Source organism: Panthera tigris, chromosome B1, assembly GCF_018350195.1.
Source record: "Panthera tigris isolate Pti1 chromosome B1, P.tigris_Pti1_mat1.1, whole genome shotgun sequence".
NCBI lineage: Eukaryota > Metazoa > Chordata > Mammalia > Carnivora > Felidae > Panthera > Panthera tigris.
Window position 1 is genome coordinate 198,808,711 of NC_056663.1, and position 13,987 is coordinate 198,822,697.

The 13,987-nt window shown below is 52.6% G+C and overlaps 1 protein-coding gene across 1 annotated transcript in view; it reads right to left on the bottom strand.

Moving 5' to 3' along the window:
• The window catches only part of EVC2 (EvC ciliary complex subunit 2), a 135,828-nt gene that overhangs the window by 80,191 nt on the left and 41,650 nt on the right, over positions 1-13,987 (bottom strand). Inside the window, exons 8-9 of the mRNA XM_042984798.1 lie at positions 11,666-11,800; positions 8,252-8,391 (exon numbers count right to left, since the gene is read on the bottom strand). Of these exons, the coding sequence (XP_042840732.1) occupies positions 8,252-8,391; positions 11,666-11,800 (275 nt within the window). The remainder of the gene's footprint in view (positions 1-8,251; positions 8,392-11,665; positions 11,801-13,987) is intronic.

Genomic DNA, 13,987 nt, shown 5'->3' on the forward strand with positions numbered 1-13,987 from the left:
GGAATTCTTGGGATTTTGCCAGTAAGTCACTTCCCCTCGCTGGCGGGACTGTCCCAGGCTCCTCTGCAGTCCTACCCTCTTCTTCCCGACGTCCTCACCTTGTACCCCAGTGACAAGCATCACACGGATGCGTCCCATCCACACACCAGCAGGCACCTCCGTGCACTCTGGACCTTCTCCCTCCCCAGGGCTGACACCTGGCTCCCATCCCCTCCCACCTTCTCCTTTTTTCCTGTAACTCTCCCTGCCCTCCCCCAAACCCTCAGGCTCCTCCTCTCTGTGGAGGAAATGTCCCCACTGGAAGGCTCAGAGCCTCTGGCATCACCCCTAAAGGCTCCTTTTCCTGGCCCCAGCTTCCCCATAATCTGCAGCTCCCCACCTCTGCCCCCTGCACGGCAAAGCTCCCCACCTCTGCCCCCCTGCACGGCAAAGCTCCCCACCTCTGCCCCCCTGCACGGCAAAGCTCCCCACCCCTTGCCTCCTGCACGGCAAAGCTCCCCACGTCCGCCCCCCTGCACGGCAAAGCTCCCCACGTCCGCCCCCCTGCACGGCAAAGCTCCCCACCTCTGCCCCCTGCACAGCAACACATAATGGAGGACTCACAGGGGTTTACTGAGCCCATGCTACTCGCCCCGTGCTCCCCAACCCTGCTCTGGTCCTCAGCATGTCCTGGAGGTAAAACCAAAACCTTTCCAAGTCTTCACTTGACAGAACTCCAGGAAATATCGGACATGGATGGCCACCCCTTCTTCTGGGACCCCTGTTCTCTGCCTTCCTGCCCTCACTCCCCGGGTGTCCTGTGACTTTCCCGATCGTGTAAATGCTGCAGTTCCCGCGGGCGCCGTCCCGCTCCCCTCCCCTCGATGCGGCTCTCCGGAGGCTCCTTCTTCGGTCTCCGTCCAGCCACGTCCGGCCCCGAACTCAAAGTCACATCTGAACAGACCCAGCATCTGGTTCCTCCTGACACACCCACCCAGCGTCTTGAGAGGCATCTTCACCTGGCCAAGCCCAGCAGCGCCTCTGGATCTTTCCTCAAAGCTCAATCCTCCCTCTTTCCTGGTCTTAGGAAGCTGTGTCACGTTCTGCCCGGGGCTCAGCTCACAGCTGCCACAAACCCCACCGCGAAGCCACCAGCAGGTGCAGCTCGTCCTCCCTCGTGCGTCCCCTGATTCCACAGACCCGCGTGGAGCCTGCGGGAGGGACGTCCCACACACCTACGCCCTGGGGGTCCTCCTGGGAAGCTGGCCCCGAGTGACGGACCCGCGCACAGCCCATTTGGACGACGCCCACGGGAACTGGTGGCCGCCGAATGAACGTCACTCTGCCAGGGTGTCCCCGTCACAGCCCGACGCCCGCGGGGCAACTCTGGGCAGCCCGTGAGGACACGTCACCTTTGGGAACGTGCTGTGCTAACTGCTGGTTTGAGTGGTGCCGTCCTTCCCCCCAATCTTTGCTGTCAAGTTAACCACACAGCCTCTAATTTACCTGCCGGTGACTCTCCATCAAGCCTATCACTGTCGTGTGCCATCACCCCACAAGCACCTACTGTGCGCCAGGCCGTGTTTGAGGCACCGGGGCCACATCTGCGAACATGACAGAAAGTCCCTGCCTTTGTGACCTTACTGCCCAGCTGCCAAAGCAGAGGCGACATTACAAAAAAAAAGAAAGAAAAGACAAGCAAGGTGGCTTCTGGCAGCTGTGAATGTTGTAAAGAAAACAGGGTTTTGTTTTGTTTTTTTAATTTTTTTTTATCTATTTTGAGAGACAGTGAGAGACAGTGTGTGTGCAAGCAGGGGAGGGGCAGGGAGAGAGAGAGAATCCCAAGCAGGTTCCCTGCTGTCCATGCAGAGCCCGATGCGGGGCTTGAACTCACAAACCGTGAGATCACGACCTGAGACAAAGTCAAGATCCAGACTCTTAACTGACTGAGCCGCCCGGGCGCCCCAAGAACACAGGAATTTTAGGGTGAATAATGGAGGCTGCTCCAGGCACCCCACCTCCAGCCCACCCTCCAGCCCACCTCCGCGTGCCTCTGCTACACCGGCCTCATCCCCTCCTAGACCCTCAAGTGCCCACATCCCTTCCTAAGCTCCATGTGGCCCCCACCGGGTGCCCATTACTCAGGTCTCAGCTCCCTGACCCTGCTCTTGAGGGGCCTCCCGGAGCCCCAGGCGAGAGTGAGCCCCCGCCGTTCTTTAACAGAGCGCCTTGCTCCTTCATAGTCCCCACCACGCCGTGGAATTGCGCGGTTATCCGTGGGCGCGTCTGTATCCCGCTTGCGTGAGTCCCACGGGGACCCACAGCAGGACACTTTGCCAGCGTCGGGCCAGGGCCTCCCACGTTTTAAAAATGTATCGCACCCACGAGCAAGCAACCCAAATGAAAGAACAAATGAATTAAGGAAACTCGGGTGAGTCGCTTCATTTCCCTGAGTTCCAGACATAAGGAACAAAATCACATCTCTGTAGAGTGTCAATACAGAATAAAGAGGACGCCATTGTAAAACACACACACACACACACACACACACACACACACACACACACACACCATATGGCCGGTGAAAATCACAAAGACATAGGTTGAAAAGCCTCACCTCAACGCATACTCCCCGAACACCTACTTGGTACAAACCATCACGTTGAGACAGCTTAGAAGGCAGTGCTAACATCAGAAATCAGCAATGAGCTTCCTTTGAGTAACTAGAAAGAGACACAGCCCTGGACTTTCTTCTCTTATTTTCCTTTGCCTCTCTGGAAAAATCTACGCTCCATCTTCTTCAAAAGCTGTGTTTTGTCAATAGAACAGCGGATCGGAAAGCACAAACCCGTTATCACTCGTGCGACCTTTAGGCAAAACCAATAAACCTTTTTTTTTTTTTTTTTAATTTTTTTTTTTTTTTTAATGTTTATTTATTTTTGAGACAGAGAGAGACAGAGCATGAACAGGGGAGGGTCAGAGAGAGAGGGAGACACAGAATCTGAAACAGGCTCTGGGCTCCGAGCTGTCAGCACAGAGCCCGACGCGGGGCTCAAACTCACGGAACGCGAGATCATGACCCGGGCTGAAGTCGGACGCTCAACCGACTGAGCCACCCAGGCGCCCCCCAATAAACCTTTTTTGAACACCAGCTCCTTTCAGGAGCCGCGGTGAGAATGACCTAAGAACATGGGCCAGAGATGCTTGGCAGAGGTCAGGGCCAGAGCAGGCCCGGTGCTAAGACACTGTGGGCTCTCCACGCTTCTAGAAGCTTTCGGGAGCAGCCGGTGGTTGCCTGGTTCCTCTTTCCTCTCGTCTCTGCAGGTCCAGGGCTGAGCTGTATCTATTACGACAACTGTCCAGGAACCTGATAGAAACCAAAGGAGAGACCTGTCCCTCAGATCCTCTCTGCGAGAGGCAGCCTACGAATTAATGATGTAAAAGATACACCACGCCAACCAAGGGAATGCTCTTTGTCAAAAATAAACCAGCAAGAGACAGCAAGGTTAGGGCTCTGATGGGTCTTAGAAGAGGTGGCAGTCAAGTCACCTCATGGCATATTTAGAAGCCCAGCTAAACTTCACATAAGAATTACAAATGCGATAAATTATTTGCTGGGGAAAAAAAGCTATTTTTAGTGGGGAGACAATCACAGATTTCCATGCACACTAAGCCCCTGACATTCTGAGTGACATTTTCTTTCTGGGAGCTCCTAAGCCTGACTAGAAGTCAAGATGGAAAGATTAAAAGTAACTGACAACGCGGTGATCAAAAATAAAAAAATGAAAAAATCGCCAAGACCCTAAAATGAGCATGCAACCATGGAGCCTGAAACAGAACTGGTGTTCAATAAATACTGAATGTCGGGATGGCGGGTGGGGTGGGGGAGGGGAGCGAGAGACAAAGGCAGTTCGCAGGCTACGCACTCTCAGGTCAGGCTTGAACATCAGTGTCAAACACTCTTCAGGCCAAACAAGACCGGCTTCCAAGGAGAAATAAATCTAAAATTCTGGAGCTCCTAGGTGACTTACAGGAATACAGTCTCGGTAACCTCAGTCCTCATGGCATTTCACACACACCAGGACCAGCACGTTGCAGTGGCTGTTGTTGATTTCACAGAACGCGGGGATCGAGGAAGACGGTGCTCCCTACACGCCATCGCTTCTTTTCTTCTTTTTAATTTTAATGTTTATTTATTTTTGAGAGACAGAGAGAGACAGAGCACAAGGGGAGGGGCAGAGAGAGAGGGAGACACAGAATCCGAAGCAGGCTCCAGGCTCTGAGCTGTCAGCACGCGGCCTGACGCGGGGCTCGAACTCACGAAACGTGAGACCGTGACCTGAGCCGAAGTCAGATGTTAACCGACCGAGCCACCCAGGTGCCCCAAGCACTTCTGGAGCCAACAACAAAGAATGATTAATGCCTTCCCATCTAGTCCTGACACTATTTACATTATACGCTGTTACTATTGTAGGTTACTATCACATACACTATTATATATGTATTAATATACACATATATGCTAATCACAGCCCTACTTCCTCCAGCCGGAGGTGGTGGACTACCACCTACTTGCAAATTAAATATCCAGGTGCTGATCACACAAACTAAATCCTTTCACTCTACTTTGCGTTTTCATGTTTTGGAAGAAAACGGACAAAAAGCCAGGAAATACTTTGGTGATGCACCTGCTCCTACCATGTAATGTAATGGGACATTCACAAATCTTTGCCAGTAAGCCACCCACCTTTCGCCCCGCTGCCCATCCAATCCTCCCTCCTCCCTCTTGAGTAGTGTGACAAACTTTAACGTGCTTCCCTTGGCGTTCTGATTAGGGACTTAAGCTAAAATGAAAGATCACGCCTGAATGGCTGCCCAAAAGTTCAGTGAGCCGAGCGGCACGACCCTGGACCCAGAAATGGGTGAACAAGGCCCAGCTCCGTGCAAAGACAGTCCTGCACTTCCGTGGCTGAAGGCCCGACAGTGCACGAGGGCGCTGAGCTGGGAAGGGGCTCCCCTCAGGCAGGACGGAAGTCCCCCTGGGCTCGGAACCTCCCTCAGCTCACAAAATGCCACGAGTCAGACACAGGAGAGCTCTTTTCTCAGACCAGTGACCAGTCGCTCCTAAGGAAGCACAGACCGTGCTCTCTGTTTCCGGAGGTATCTTGGGTCCATCTCCTGCCACGGGACTCGGTTTCCAGGCTCCAGGGAGACAGCATCGGAGCTGCTCAGTTGCTGTTTGCACGGCTCTTGAGAAAGACTCAGAGAAGGGCTGCCCGTCTTGAACGCTTCTCTTTTCCATCTGCTCACGTCCCTGCAGGTGAGACCCCGGCTCGGAGGGAACGCTGCGGTGAGGACTCTGCCGTTAAGTCTCTTTCATATCATTAAGCTGTACAGTCTCCCACGGTGTTCCTGGTTTCTCCCAGTTAAGAGATGAGGAAACTCGGGCTCAGAGAGTATTTGCGGAACACAACGTGGCCGAGATTAAACAGAGGAGACTCACTTACTAGATTTGTGGCTGTGGATAAACCTCTCTGCCTAGATGAGCATCAGACTCTTCAGCTAGCAAACGCCAAAAATAAGATGCCCTACCAAAAAGCATTAGCATGGGAACCAAACCAACATGTGGAAAAGAGACCTTGCATTTTTAAGACAGGGAGAGACAGAGCATGAACAGGGGAGGGTCAGAGAGAGAGGGAGACACAGAATCTGAAACAGGCTCCAGGCTCTGAGCTGTCAGCACAGAGCCCGACGCGGGGCTCGAACTCACGGACCGCGAGATCGTGACCTGAGCCGAAGTCGGCCGCTTAACCGACTGAGCCACCCAGGCGTCCCGAGACCTTGCATTTTTAAATGCTTCCCGAATATACGGTATTATGCACAAATAGAAGATATTATAGCTAATCGGCATGGTGATGACTCCAATCGGTAGAAATCACTCCCCAGTGGGAAACGAGCGGGTGGAGCTTTGCATCCCGAATGTACGATCAGAAGAAGTGTGTCATAAATGGAATCCAGCCTGGGGAGGTTCCCACGGGTTCTGTTGCTAATAACCATCAGTCCAACACGGCATCCCAGGGAGGCATCCTGAATTGTCCCCTGCCCTTCAGTGTCCAAACTACGCCCCCGGCGCATGCCTTCACAGCCACACGGCAATCAGTTGCCAAGTTCTGTAGGCTCCTCCGGCTAATCCCAAGCTCCGCCCCAAGTCACACATCGACATCTCCAACAATCTCCCTGGACTTCTAAGCCACTGTCCATTTGTATCCAGAGTGGCCTTTGAACGTACAGATCTGCCCATATTAAAATTAAAAGGCCGTTCCCTGACATCCAGAACCCTACAAGACCTAGCCCCTCTCACCCTGAGACTTCACTTACGTAACTGAACCAAGGGCGCCTGGTGGCACAGCCCAGACTTAAACCCTGATCTAACTCTGGGGACCAGTCAAGGGTGCTACTGCTCTGTGCTGTTTTGGGCCTTGCCTGTTTCCCTGTCCATCTCTCTCACGGGCTGCCTCTGTGGCCGGGACTGTGTCTACTCCTCGCCTAGAGTGGGGTTTACACAAAGATGGGTTCTGTTCGTGGTCCAGGTAATTTGGACAAACTATCCCATCAAAAGAAAAGCTGGGCAAAAACCAAATCACTCTGAGACCATCTGAGAACCAACAAGGAGAAGTAAAAGATGAGGTCAAGACCTAGCAGAACAAAGAAACTCAGAGAGGGGAGCCCCGCATCTGGGGCCACTCTGTTCCCCAGGGCGTCTAAGTACCAGGAGAGGCAGCCCCAAGGGCTGATAAACTCTGCAGAGTTCTCAACAGACCTGCAGAACCGGGGAGGTAGAAACTCAAGTCCAGAGACTCCAAGGAGAGGTCAGCCTGTACCCTTCGGTTGGTACAGATGCCTCAGAAGTAAAGATATGCCAGAAACAGACCAGACCTTGGAGGACCAGAAGCCCTGCCTTGCGTGGTCTCAGTCTCTGTATGGGGGGTCATCCAGCATGACGCCCCTCATCGCCTAGAAGGTGGTAACCTCCTCCTAGTCAGTCCTCCAATGTCTTCACAAATTTTCACACACACTGGCACACGATCAAAACTACCCAGGCATCCGAGGAGAAGAGGAAATTTGATCACAAACTAAGGGGAACAGAAGACAACAGGCACAAGAACATGGTAAAGGTAATAAAGCTTCAGAGACTTTAAAATAATTATGCTTCATACACTTGAAGAAGTAAAAGACGAAACAGAATTTTGGAAGACAACTGGACGCCGAGATAGGCAACACGGAAAGAAGCTTTCTGTAAATATTTGCCAAAAGGAAACGAGGAAAGGCCAAGTTGATGAACCGAGTCAGTCACCTTGTAGACCGTGACCCCTGTGCCGGCCAGGAGAAACCGTGGGCCGTGCAACAGCATCCTGGTTAGAGGCATGCACCCCGGAGCCAGGCAGCCTGGCCCTGAACCTGGCTCTCTCGTTCCTGAGTGTGTGCCCTGGGGCAAGCTCCCGAGACTCTCAAATCCTCATCCCTGGTAAGAACAATAATCCCTGCTCAGTTGGGTTGCTAGAAGGATTATGAGTTGGTATTCGGAAAGTTTTCAGAACCGTGTCCGGCTCCACGTTCTACTGTGCACAGGTGGTCCATTCTAAGCACGTGCTAATAAACAACAAGAATCGAATTCAGTTCGGCAAACACGTCGCCTGGCCTGGCCTCTCTCTCCAGCTGCCTCTTCCCTTATCTTGCTGTACTCAATACCCCAATCTACCCGTCAGTCGTACCCAGCTACTGCGTTCACCAGATGCATCCTGCTGAACCTTTCATCGGCCCCTTCTTCCCTCTGCCTGAAAAGTCTTTCTTCTCATAATGCGCTTGGAAAGCTTATATCCATGCTTCAAGAATAAGTTAAAACACCACCTCCTCTGAGAAGCGTTTCCAGGACTCTCTCAGAGGTCATTATTTCCTTTTCTCGGCTCAGCTAGCCTTGATTTTCCTTTTAGCAGGGTGTTCATCAAACTTGTATGGTCACTTAAGTTTGTGTGTCTGTCTCCCCCGTTAGATCAGGCAGCTTTTAGCACAAACTCTGTCTTATCCACCCCTTTTCCCAAATACTAAGCACAGTAGTAGTTCCATTATGATAACTGAGTAACAGATGACAGAATGAATGAATGAATGAATGAATGAATGAATGAATGAAATGTACTCAGGGTTTGCTCTGAGGCCAGTGAAGTTAAAGCATTCATCACATCCAAGCCAGTATAATGTGATTGAGAATTCTTACTCTTCCAAGGCTTGAAGCATGCTCCCGGGGTCCTCTGAAGACAGAATGTCAATCATTTGGTCATCGAGAGCAAGGTCCTCATTGATACCATTGGCCGAGGTGAACTGGGAGTACTCCAGCTTGTTCTCATGATGCTGAACCTACAGGGGAATTTCAGACACAACCGAGTGAACCCTCTTGTGACCGCCATGCGCTGAGAGTCACGAGGGAAGGCAGGCATCTGCAGTCGGGAGGACCTTGCTGGCCCCACCACTGGCGAACAGGGTACATTCAGGCAAGACACTGCCATTTGCCTGAGCCTCCATCTTCCCATCAAAGAAATGGGATCATAATTCCAGTAGCCCCACACCGGGTTCCCGTGCATACGAACAAAACAATGGATGGAGAGGCCTTTGCAACCTGTAAAGACCTATGAAAATATTTCACCATCATTACCATCACCATCATCATATCACAATCACCACCACCAGCATCATCACCAGCATCCCCATCATCATCATCATCACTATATCACTATCATCACCACCTTCACTATCACCATCATCATCATCATGCAGAGGAAAATTACAGTTGGCAGATGAACTTCAATTCCATGCATCTGGCTGGTTTCGAATCAGAATACAGAACTGTCAGATGGAAATGACCTCAGAGATAATTAAGCCCAACGCCATGACTGGATAGATGTATCTGTTGTGTCCTTAATATCAATCCTGAAAACTGGGTGATAAGTATAGCTAATATTTAAGAATTCCTGTCCCTGTGCCTTGTAGGTGTATTATCATGAAACTATCACGACACAGTTAAGTTCTGTCGTCCCCACATCACATATAAGAAACCACGGCTCAGAGGGGTAAAATGACGTTATCTGAGTTTGCACGGCTCACGAAGAGTCAGAGTTGGTATCTGGTCCCAAGTTGGTCGAACTCCTAAGGTACAAGGAGTTGGTATTTGGTCCCAAGATGATCGAACTCGTAAGGCAGAAGGAGGGTTTTATCACACTGTTTTCACTGCACACTGTCTCAGCGGCTGCCTCAGGCTGCCAAAAATAAAGAAAGATGTGAAAAGAGTTCATCCTGTGAACTTCAAGGGTCTTCAGACCTTAAGTCAACACTTTGCTTTCCTCTCTGCGGTTGTAATGATCAGCCTTTCATCTCCGGCAAAGGATTTCTGCTCCTTCATCAAAGCAGCTGGGAAGTTTTGTTCTTCTGTGATTGATAACGGCTTTGAGAGAGAAGCTGGAGGTCTGATTAGAGGAACGCTTTTTCTCCCCCTCACTTTTGCCTCCACGGACACTGTGGGCCGATCTCACTTTGAAATGGCCATCCTCTCCTCCAGGAAGCAGACATAAAGTGAACAATGGGACACGACCTCCAGCCTCCAGACACGGCCCCCAGGAGCCAGGTCCCGGGGCCACTTGAAGCAAGTATTTAACTTCATGGGCCTCAGTTTCCTCAATATACAGGGAGGGGAGGGGCGCCTGAGAGGCTCAGTCCGTTGAGCATCCAACTTCAGCTCAGGTCATGATCTTGCGGTCTGTGAGTTCGAGCCCCACGTCCGGCTCTGTGCTGACGGCTCGGAGCCTGGAGCCTGCTTCGGATTCTGTCTCCCTCTCTCTCTGCCCCTCCCCCCTCATGCTCTGTCTCTCTCTCTCTCTCTCTCTCTGTCAAAAATAAATAAATTTTTTTAATTAAAAAAAATAAAGTGAGGGGAACAGATGGCTGTGTTCCTTTCAAGTTGCTGGGCCCCTGGGGGACACTGGGTCACAGCAGCTCCAGCCCTCCACGGCCCTGGAGGGACCAAGAAGCTGCCAACGGATGCTTACTCCCAGCAGCGCCTTCCGGGGGAGGCTCCACGGAGCTCCTCTCACTCTAAAAATTGCCGCCCTGATTTCCTTCCCGTCTGTCCATCCACTGATGGGCCGAGGGCTCCTTCATATCCTCACACGTGGATTCAGGGCCTCCGAAGCTCCAGGCTCCACAGGAGGCAATGGAGATTGTAGCAGAGATCGCCTGCTTCCTACCCACACCCCCTCGCCGCTTCAGACCCACTGGCCCAAGACCCACCAGCCAGTATCTACACTGCTTCCCCTAAAGGCTTCTGCGGGCCTTCAGAGCCCATGCCAGGAAATAACGTCACCCTTTGTCCTGGCCCCTGTAGGACTGTGGACAATACTGACTCCATCTGTGGCCCTCCTCTCTTGGGGCTACGTGTTCCGGGCCCCTTGGAGGTTAATATACATTCCTTAGAAATGCCCGTGAAGGCTGGAAGGGGGCGGCTTGTTTTGGCTGTCCGTAAATTGGTTAAAGATAACACAGTCTCTCGGCCTCCTGATGCACAGATGGCCCCATGAGATCTAATTCCAGGAGAGCTGTCGATCAGGCGCACGTCGACCCTGGGAGGTACGTACGGACCCTCTGGTCTCACTACAAAGCCCTCGGCACGTCCCCTCGCTCTGTAACACCCGCGGGCTGAGGTCCAGACTTAGTGAGAACAGCCGTGCAGGGCCCGGATCGCAGAGCGCCCCGTTCCCTGTAAGTCAGCCTGACTGTAACTTGCAGGCAGTTCATTTTTCTGCTCTCAAAGGACCTTCTCAGTGGGAAGGGCAGTCCCTCCTCCCCCACCTTCTAACAGCGCCTTTGCCCCCATATCCTCGACCGATGACCACCGGGGCGTGATATATACCCCAGCTCCGTCCCTCCTCAGCCAGCACGACTCTGAGCCTAGTTCCATACTGTCCCCAGAGCTGCCCACGCACGGTGAAGCTCCACGGCTGAAGGATCCGGCCTCCCCCTGAGGGTGGAGTGAGCCTCCAAAGACTTTTCCGCAGGGAGTGTGGACCAGGCCCCGAATTAGTGTGGCGGGAACACAGCGCTATCCGCACAGGCAGGCGCTCGCTTATTCGGTCAGGCCGCAGTGGCTCTGAGCCCCGGCCACTTGCTGGAATCATCTGGGGAGCTTTAGAAGTCACTAAGGGGGCGCCTGGGTGGCCCAGTTGGGTAAGTGACCGACTTCGGCTCAGGTCATGATCTCGCGGTTTGTGGGTTCGAGCCCCGCGACGGGCTCTGTGCTGACAGCTTGGAGCCTGGAGCCTGCTTCCGATTCTGTGTCTCCCCCTCTCTCTACCCCTCCCCTGCTCACGCTCTGTGTCTCTCTGTCTCTCAATAATAAGTAAGCATTAAAAAAAAATAAAAATAAAAAAGTCACTAAGGACGGGGGCGCATCCTGGGACGGTCCAGTCACAGTCTCTGCAAGCAAGGCTGGACACGAGCATTTTGTCGTTTCCCTGGGGATTCGGACATCAATCCAGGGTTGAGGATCAATCAACCCATCGAACTGGAGGGAACACTTCAATCAACCTCACATCTACCGCCGACCCGACTACCCTCCGGCAACAAGATGCATGTGGAGACTCACCTGATGTCTGGTGATCAGGCTTCCCTTCAAACACTGATAGCGAGCCGTGAAGAAAAGTGTGGCCCAGGTCAGCACGAAGGAGGCGATGGAGGCTATGAAGAATCCTGCTGCATGAAGGCCATGGTTTGGGACAACCTAGGGGACGAGGAGGGGGGGGGGGGCTTGTCAGTGGTCACAGTTCACAGCCTTCAGTCGGGTCACAGCTAAGAGTTACAGCAGAAGAAGCAGGAAGTCGGCGAGACCAGCCTGGATTTGGACCCAGCTCTGTCCACACTGGCTGGGCTGCCTGAGCCCGTCGCTGGACCTCTCTGAGCCTGTTTCCTTAGCGCATCTCTAAGCGTCAAGAGGGACAAACACTGCAAGGGGCCGAGCATGGTGGCTTGCACACAGTAGGGCCATCCGCCCCGAGCCTGGCACCTCACAGGCCTCAAGAGTGTTAAATTCCCGAATCCTTATGTAACAACCCTAAGAGGGCACTGGGGATCCATGAACTGTTTTGAGTTAGGGGCAGATTTCTGCAGACACCAGAGGAGAACGTGTAGCGCCCTTCCCTCCCCCTCGACACCGCCTGCTCCCTTCGCTGGGAACACGTCCCATCAGAGGGGCAGCCCGCAGCCCACTCTGGACATCAGGGCCAAGCAGAAGGATACACAGGGCAGGGAAGCATGACACAGCAGGGGCAGCCAGCTGCCAGGCGATTCAACAACCTGACAGGTGGCCTTTAGAGCTCCCGTGGGCTTAACTCGCCCAGCCGCCTCTCTCCTCGGTGGCGTCCTCTGGGCTCCAGCCAGCGAGAGCCCGGGACAAACGTGCCTCTGGGATGGGCCAGGGGCGGCTGGCATCTATCCACTGAGAGGAGCTGGTAAGTTCCGGACACTCGCCATCAGCCCCTCCCTCCGCCTCTGCCTTAGGGTCTAGACAACAGCAGCAGCTGGCATCTTACAAGAACTCCGAAGGGGTCAAACTCTGGGCTGACTCACACTTAAGCACGCATCAGAACTGCATCCCACCCTGAGTTTCTGATCCCCTAGACCCAGAGACAGGGCCTCACAAGTGGCGCATTTCCAACAAGCTCCCAGGGGCCGCTGCCGTGCTGTTTGTCCGAGGAACACATGTTGAGAACCCCTAGGTTCAGGGTTTCACAAGAATTAACTCCTTGAATGCTCTCAAAGGCACTCTGGACAAAGTGAAGAGCTCTGGATTTCTAGCCCTCCAGATCTGGCTTGAAATTCCAGCTCTGTCACAAGAGCCGTGATGCCATGGATGAGTGGCTTAGGCCTAACCTCTGGCAGCCTCACTTTTCTCGTCTGTGAAATGGGGATAAAAATACATCACCGCAGGGAGATCAAAGACAACAGTAATGTAGAGATTCGTGCAAAGCTTGGCTTGATCGTGCTACTTGATCACCGATTGCTTATCGGGTGCTTACCGTGTACCAGGCTGTTGGCGGGGGTCCTTTCTCCGTTTGTGGGATGTACCCTCCCTGTGGGCACTGACTGGGTCTGACCAAGGTCCACCTCCCACCTCCTGTTCACAGGCAAGGGGGGCCCGTAAACAGCAGAGAGGGTGAAGCCTGGCCTCCGGATTCAGACCACCAGGCTGTGTGACATCAGTTCTGCCTTATTGGCTGTGTAGAATTGGTCAGATCAGTTCATCTCTCTTTGCCTCTGTTCCGTCCCTTGTCTAATGGAGACAGTGGCCGTCCAACGGTCGTACTGAGGAGTACACAGGAATATGAACGAAGTTGAAGAAGTCGTTAGAAGAGTATCCGGCCTTAACACTTGCTCACCAAACCCGAGTGAATCTTGCCGTGTCTTCCTTTGTGGGCTGTGTAGACAAAGGCAACTCCTTTTGGTACCATAATGGAGAAGCTGTACGGTGGCCATTAATCAGTCGTTTTATCAGAAGGTGACCTCAAGGGGCACCTGGGTGGCTCTGTCAGTTAAATGTCCAGCTCTTGGTTTCAGCTCAGGTCATGAGCTCACGGTTCATTGGTTCCACCCCGTGTTGGGCTCTGCACTGACAGCACGGAACCTACTTCAGATTCTCTCCTTCCCCCTCTCTCTCTCTGTCCCTTCCCGCTCTCTCTCGCAAAATAAAAAAATAAATAAAATTCACAAAATTAAAAAAAAAAGAAGGTGACCTCAAAAACAGACCTGGACCAAGAGCCTCACATTTTGATAACACTTTTACCCCTTGGAGTGTTTTCAACAAAACGTCTATACTCAAAAATAAGAGGGACAAAATGTGTGTGTCCATAACAAGAAGGCTTTAAAACAGTCAGTTCTTTAACTCAGCAGTTTAATACCTAGGATTCTATCC